The 7,773-nt window shown below is 38.0% G+C and overlaps 1 protein-coding gene across 1 annotated transcript; it reads right to left on the bottom strand.

Annotated features, from left to right (window-relative positions):
• Positions 1-445: 445 nt before the first annotated feature.
• LOC308696334 (uncharacterized protein) lies at positions 446-5,442 on the bottom strand. Its single transcript, XM_081374920.1, has 5 exons — positions 4,145-5,442; positions 1,654-1,762; positions 1,324-1,440; positions 917-995; positions 446-830 (listed from the first exon to the last, which is right to left on the bottom strand). The coding sequence occupies exons 1-5, from the start codon at positions 4,240-4,242 to the stop codon at positions 739-741; spliced, it is 495 nt and encodes a 164-aa protein (XP_081231046.1). The 5' UTR covers positions 4,243-5,442; the 3' UTR covers positions 446-738.
• Between the last annotated feature and the right edge of the window lie 2,331 nt (positions 5,443-7,773).

Raw genomic sequence — 7,773 nt, 5'->3', positions numbered from 1 at the left:
AATCAGAATCCATTCTAACAGGTCATCCATTTTCGTTACTTTGAAACCGCAGCGCGGGCGCGCGCGTACTTAGAATAAAAAAACCGTTAGCGGTCGTTGGTGTGGACGCATATATAGTTATCTTTATCGTTATCTTTATAGTTATCGTGCTTGGTGTGAACGGGCCTTTAGTCTGTCTTATTTGATCATAATTTGGTTTCTATGTATTTCTCAGATCACATTTACATTTGCCACCATGATGCTAAAGTCTTCTTTGTGGTTGCCAGGGTGTTGCTCTGTGGTTGCTAAGCTAATTGTGGGTGGTAACTAGGTGGTTGTTTACAAATCAAAATCCAACCTGCAAGTCCCTTATAAACCTCCCTCCTACACTGGAAGTATGGTATTGGATATCGTTTGCAATGACAATGGAGAAATTTGGAACAAAAACAATACTTTAAAAATGGTTCAATTCAACAAGTCTTTTTATTGTTTATTTGCCGTTTTGTGTGCACATCCCACACACCCTAATTGGGCTCAGGGGCAAGACAACAGAAGTAACAATAATTGAAAAAACAAACGATAAAACAATAATGCATTTTGCTGATCATGTCAAGCATTAGTAACAACAAATAGCAATAGAACTGTATATGAGTGATTGGAGAAATACTAAAAGCTTCACTTGGAGAATAAAGAGCAATTCATTAATGTTCCGTGGTCTTTGTCAGTGTATTAAATCATATCAAAGACCGAGAGATCTCATCAGTAGATGGTGCAGTTGGCGGTCGAGTACTCCAGACAGATCCATTCATTGGTGTACATCTTATAGCCCTCAGCATCCACCAGCCCGCTGCCTGCAAATGCACACAAAACACTGCATGACTGCACAAGAAAAAGCTACATTTATCAAAGCCATCATAGCATGAAGTCTCAGTCTCACCCTCCACGAGGTTGTAGAGGGTGCAGTAGGTTGTGCCGTTGTCTTCCAGCCTGGCCCACGCTTTTGAGATGGCATATCCCTGTGGCAGTGGCAAAAAGGAGGGGAAAAAAGGGAAGCCAAAAGTATGAAAATCCTTGAGAAGGAATAGTTAGCTACTTTGTGCTTCAGCAGTTTTCAAAAGAGAGAAAATAGCAGACATCAAGATTTTAGGTAATATAGAATATACAGATTCAGTGGCAAGAAACACAAACCCCATCAGGTGACAGAATGACATAAATATCATTGGGAATGTCAAGTTCTTGCGTGACCAGACAGGTCTAGCAATGCATATTTCTTGTTATTAACCCCACTATCTCCCATTTGTTGTTGATGTTCTGAAATGAAACATTGTCAGCAGAGCATTTTACCGTCACTCTACAGACAGATTCTTCGGTTGCCACTAGGTGAAAGGTCAGGTCCTGCTTGCTGGTCCACTGTCTGGAGGTGTGTTTGGCTACGATGTGGAAAGGTGTGGCAGAAACCAGCTGAAGAAGACAACAGTTCACTAGATTTGTAAATATACTGTTGTCAGACTCCTTGTGCATACACAAATCTCACTGGATTATTACAATAAATGCCAAAAAGATCAAAAACAAATGTTTTTGTGAAAACACTTGCATGCCTAAAACTTTTGCATACTCAACCTGTCAATACAAGTTTAATATGTAGGATTAAATATAGCAAACAGTTGCACTTACTTCATACAGGCATCTCTGTCCAACAGTCATACAGCCAGACATGCCCCTCCACTCCTTGATCTGGTTCACCAGACTCACAAAAACGTCCTGGCACGGGATCCCGAAGAGCCTGACGAATAATCAGAGAGCTTTCAATGCAATGTCATGTGGTTTTAGGTGGCGTGAATTTGTAAATTGGATTGTGGATCTGGTGCGTGACTAAAAGGACAGAATTCAGACATACTAATATTGCATCATGCATATCAAATGATCTTTATGAAAGTGTACATTATGTGGAGGGTCAGTCACTGTGAAAAATTAGCATGGATGATAGAGATAAAAGATCAAAGCCTTGTGATGCTAGACATAAGTTTACGATTTGTCTTGGTTTTTATGCAGCTCAATCATAAGATTGTTGATTTGTCTTAGTAAGAGTGTAATTAAACTTTTTTATTACTATTCCAAATATCATCAACAATGTAAAATTAACTGGAATCTGCAGAAAAATGATGCTGTAACTTTCTCAGACATTTACTCAACTATTTTATCATTTAAACCCCCTTTTTTCTTATGAAATATTTTGCTTGAAAAATTGTGCATACAAAAAATGTATTGTAGATATTTTGTTATATGGCGCAATGACGTTCATTCATTCTGAAGCATAAGTGTCCAAATACTTTTTAAGGTCACTATATAAAATATATCTATATATGCTATTGTTAGTCAGTATATAGCTAAAAACAACATTCTCAGATTATGAAGTACTTTAGACTCCAAAGTAAAACAATTAAATACAGAACAACATGATTGAAATACAACAGTAGTGTAAAATTTGCCTCGTAATAACAAGCCTCTGTGTACGCTTAACATTAAAGTTTTTTCCCCTCCAAAATTCTTACTAATATTTTTTAATGAGCTTTTATTTTTATTTTTTTCATTTTAGTTTGTTTTAGTAATTTTGTTGTAAAATTTTAGTAAAAAAAATTTTGTCCTTGTTACAGTGTAGTTATCGGAAAGCTGAATTTTTCATTTATAAATATAATAAAACTAAACACTTTTTTGAGATATTAAGGATGCACTACTACTCTATAGGTACTCAAGATTAACATGAGATTAGGTGAAACTGTGCATGTTATGTACCCTTTAAGTACTGAGTAATATTAATTAATTTTAAAATTAAGTATTGAGTAATATGGATCAAAAGCGTGTATAGGGTTAGAGATAAGAATGTGCTTTGGTTTAGGGTTAGTTGTAATTCTGCATAATTTAGTGTTACTATACTAAGAATATGTAAAGTGTAATAAGGACACTGAAGTAGTGTTATCATATATATATATATATATATATATATATATATATATATATATATATATATATAGTTGGAGACATTTGAAACTTCATCTTAAACTTCGATTTTCATCTAATATTTATATTTTATTTTATTTCAGTAAGCAAAAATATTTTTAGTCAACAATATATATACCTATCGTGATAGTATTGTACATTAAGTTATACTGATGTTACATTTATTAAGTGTTATATTTTATACTATATTTATACGTTCGACGCAGAAATATAAATTGGGCTTGATATATACTGATAACCACATTTAAAATCTTAAAGCCCGGGCGGTCACAGCAAGGACGATAATGATAAAGACATAGTTCTAAAAGAGTCCACACTACAACAATAACGTAAATAGCACAGAGAAACGATATTGTTGGAATGATTATCAGGGGTGCGTTTCCCGAAAGCATCGTTGGCCAACTATGGTCGCAAGTTCATCGCAATGTCCATTGAACTCTATTGGTAACGACGGAACTTGCGACCATAGTTGGCCAACGATGCTTTCGGGAAACGCACCCCAGAGCGATATTCCCACACATTGGAACAATAAAAAATATTGAGAGCCAATCAGAATCCACCAGACTTGAAAGAGCTCGAGCATTTAAAGTGACAGACGACAAAACTGCACGCACACTTGAATACCGTTTTGTCTGCAGGTGTGTATGCTAATAGACCTTATTCAGAGCAGCGCCGTGACAGGTATGAAAGCGAGGCTTACCATATTTTCAATTGCATCAGCTGTAAAAAGCTGTATAACGCTCCTAGATTATGTATCATTTTCCACAGCTCATATTACCTGAGTTTTTTTTTTTTTGTCTACTGAAATTCCTATAAAAGATAGCCTATTTTGTAGTGTTTTGTTAGCAGAACAAGTCAAAAACACATTAAATAACAGTACAACCCACTGAAGAGAGTATGTCTATCGTTCACATGCTGCCTCGCTTTCATTCCCGTTAAAAATCAAAGATGGCGCTGCTGTGAATAAGGTCTGGTTATTGTAGTCATCACTCTTGGTGTGAACGGGCCTTTACCATGTGACTGACAAGGAATGACCCACTTACTTTTTATTACACCTCTACGAGTGCAAATGCACTGACAGCAGCTGAAACAATCTTTCCAATATGTGTGCACAAAGAAAAAGTTCAATAAAATAAAGGCATCTTACCATATGATTCTGCACTGAGCGTGGAGCGGTTCTCCAGTTGCCATCAGAGTGAACCCCAGGGTCAGGGTGAGAGCCAGAAGCAACGTTCTTGTTTGCATGGTGAAGATTTCTCAGAGGTCTGTGCGTCCTGGCGATGAACAGACAGAGACGTGCTTGAGTTTTATAGTGGGGTCTGATCAGAAACTGTCATGTGCGCTCAGATGGGAAGTGGAGCCACAGCATTGATTAGCAAAGCCCACGTCTCGTGAGCTCCAGAAACTGAAGTGTTTGGCCATTAAATGTGGGCCCTTCAGTCTAATTAGAGATGCCATACATGTGCTAGTCTGTTGTAAGTCAGCTGATCTGTGTTTGACAGATTTGTGCTCTGTCTGACTGTGTTTAAAGGCTGTTTAGTAATATGTGTAACTTCTGAGGGATGATATGCCTTTTATTTATGCTGTACACACAAAGACAGACACAGACAGCCTTTCATTTCTACGAACTATTTGAAACAGTAAGATATTCATATAATATGTTCAAAAAGATTCACAAGCTTGGCGTTGACAGCAACAACCGGACAGTGTGTACTGTTCAAAAGTTTGTGGTCGGTAAGTTTTTATTTTTTACGAAATTAATACTTTTATTCAGCAAGGATGCATGCATTGATGTGAAGTGACATTAAAGGCATTTATAATGTTATAAAAGATTTCTATTTTAAGTTAATTCTGTTCTTTTTAACTTTCTGTTCATCAAAGAATCCTGAAGAAAAAAAATTCTCATGGTATACACAAACATCTTAAGTGGCACAATTGATTTCAACATGGATGATAATAATAATAATAAATGTTTCTTTAGCAGCAAATCATGATCTGTGACCCTGGATCACAAAACCAGTCACAAGTTGCACATTGGCAATAGCCAACAATTCATTGTATGGGTCAAAATTATCGATTTTTCTTTTATGCCAAAAATCATTAGGATATTAAGTAAATATCATGTTCCATGAAGATATTTTGTAAATTTCCAACCGTAAATATATAAAACATTTATTTTTGTAAGTGAATACAGCACAATCGTTAAAATAAATGTGACAACTTTAAAGGCGATTTTCTCAAAACAGGCATTTCCTGTTTTAAGACAAGAGGATGAATTCTGAATTAGGAATGCATGCTTGGTTTTAATGCTATTTTAAGATGGGGTAGAATTAAATGAACAGTAAAACTCGCATTTTGTTCGTGTACACCCCCAGGGATACAGGTACCCTTACAAGAAAATGTGATTCATCAGACCAGGCAACCTTCCTCTGTTGCTCTATGATCCAGTTCTGATGCTCACATTTTAGGGGTCAGGGGTCATCATGGGCACTGACCAGTCTGAGGCTACACATCCACATGTGCAGCAAACTGTGACGTGCTGTGTGTTCTGACACCTTTCTGTCATGGGCGGCATTACGTTTTTCAGCAATCTGAACTCTCCTGTGTGATCGGACCAGATGAGCTAACCTTTGCTCCTCATGTGCATCAGTGAGCCCTGGGCGCCCAGGACCCTGTTCAACGATGCCGGTCCAACGGTTGTTCTTCCTTGCACCACTTTTGGTTGGTACTAACCACTACATACACTAAAAATGCTTGGTTGTTTCAACCCATGTTTGGGTCAAATATGGACAAACCCCAAACCCAATTGTTTGTTGCAATATTTTTTATTACATTTTTTAAACCCAACAGTGGGTGTTTGTCCATATCTGACCCAAACAAGTCACCCAGTCGTCTAACTCAGTGGTTTTCAGTCCTTGTCCCAGGGATCCACCGCTCTGCACATTTTGTATGTCTCTCTTAAGGCAAGCTCACAATACACGACTTTTGCTAGATTTTGCTGTTTGAGAAAGACTTCCAAGGTTTGCGACAAAACCCCCAAATCGGGGATCGCTGCGGTCGCTGATGCTCGTCAAAAATGAGCATGATGGTGACGTGATCTGAGCCTGGCTCGAGCAGTCACAGACGCAATATTTTCAAACCGGTTTGATATTATCGCCACGTGATCTAGTCGAGTGAGCGATTAAACAACATGGTAAACTGCTCTAATTACAGTATATCATGCACCTTAATGTACATGAATGCATTGCGACAATTTGATCATACTTGTTAATAGTAATATACTAACAAGAAATATCTTTTTAAAATGTAAATAAGTGGTCTTTGCACTATACTAAACATTATGATTTATTTTATTTACTATCAGTTTTTGCTGAACAGACATGGACAGCTAATTTTCTGCCTCATTTTTTTTTGCACATATGACTTGGACAGCGAGCGTGAGCAGTTCTCTAATGTCCTGCGTGTAAGAAAACGTTTTTCCATTGTTGGTTTGGCCACTAGGCCAAAGATCTTGTAGTTTGTGCACCTTATCGTCATTGTGTATTATGAGCGCTACTAATGCCACATGATTTTGGGCTGTCCCAGACGAAAAAGATGACCAATCGTGGAGATTTCTGTGGTTGTGGCTCCTAAACGGTGGTCCTGCTTCATACAGTGAGAGAGGTTCAAAGACGGCCAGTCTCGCGACCAAAAATAGCCTGTGATAATTTTCTGACAGTGTCAGAAATGTAATATCTTCATCTCAAAGTGTGTTTGCTGCTACGACCTACGTCTACTGACTAGCCAATAAAAATGCAACATGAAAATAGCGCTAAAAACTTAAACCTACTTACCTCAAGCTCCATTTGCAAAATTGGCATGCCAAGTTGGCCTCTTTTCCCTAGCCATGACCGCGTCCATATTCTGCTCTTTCTCTTCCGGCGCTTCCTTTCGCTTCAGTGCACATAAAACCACAATTGCCAAAGTGCGATACATCGCTCTATTTGTTAACCATGCTGATGGTGTTTTATTCTATACTAACTTGCGTTGTAACCTACGATTCAATAGGTGTCATCATCGCACAGATCCATGTCATACAGTGTGATTTGTAAGGATTTTATAGGATTGCCGAAGTCTCTAGGCGTAAGACAAGACGACGACAAGCGACAACATTTGTTGTGTAGTTTGAGCACCACTGCGATTCATAGTCTTATAGCTCTGTAGTGTGAGGTTGGTCTAGCCATCACAATTTGACCCTTGTCAAAGTCACTCAGATCTTAATGCTTGGCCGTTTTCCTGCTTCCAACACGTGGGATTCAAGAACTGACTGTTTACTTGCTGCCTATATCCCACACATTGACAGGTGCCACTTTTACATAACCAATATTATTCACTTAACCTGTAAGTAATTTCAATATTCTGGCTAATCAGTGTAAATTCCTACTGAATTCAGCAGTATAAAACAGTCACTGTGAGGGGAATTTTTCACATTTTCACATCTGCGATTAATGGTGCGTTCCAGGCAACCTGTTACCCGTGTTTTTCCAACCTTTGACTTCCCACCCGTGAACTCGTACTAGATCGATGTATTCCCTTACGAGCTCTGACGCCACATAGCCCGCGAAAACATACAAAACAACAATGGCAGCCCCTACGGATGCAGTGTTTCTGCAAGCGGTAGCCTACACGGTGAGAATACACTTTAGGACAATGTAACGTTGCAATCAAATTAATAATAATACTGTATAATAATAATGATAATAATACACACACGATTATGTATTACAATGTTATGTG

This window comes from Scardinius erythrophthalmus, assembly GCF_964197995.2.
Source record: "Scardinius erythrophthalmus genome assembly, chromosome: 9".
Taxonomy (NCBI): domain Eukaryota; kingdom Metazoa; phylum Chordata; class Actinopteri; order Cypriniformes; family Leuciscidae; genus Scardinius; species Scardinius erythrophthalmus.
Note: the sequence above shows the minus strand (reverse complement) of the source record. Positions and strands in the feature narration are given on the sequence as shown.

Excerpts from the sequence above, each read along its gene's own strand:
- LOC308696334 (XM_081374920.1), bottom strand. The coding sequence starts at position 4,242 with ATGCAAACAAGAACGTTGCTTCTGGCTCTCACCCTGACCCTGGGGTTC. Across the intron at positions 1,763-4,144 it reads GCTCAGTGCAGAATCATATG|GCTCTTCGGGATCCCGTGCC; the intron begins GTAAGATGCCTT and ends ATTATTCGTCAG. Across the intron at positions 1,441-1,653 it reads GACAGAGATGCCTGTATGAA|CTGGTTTCTGCCACACCTTT; the intron begins GTAAGTGCAACT and ends TGTCTTCTTCAG.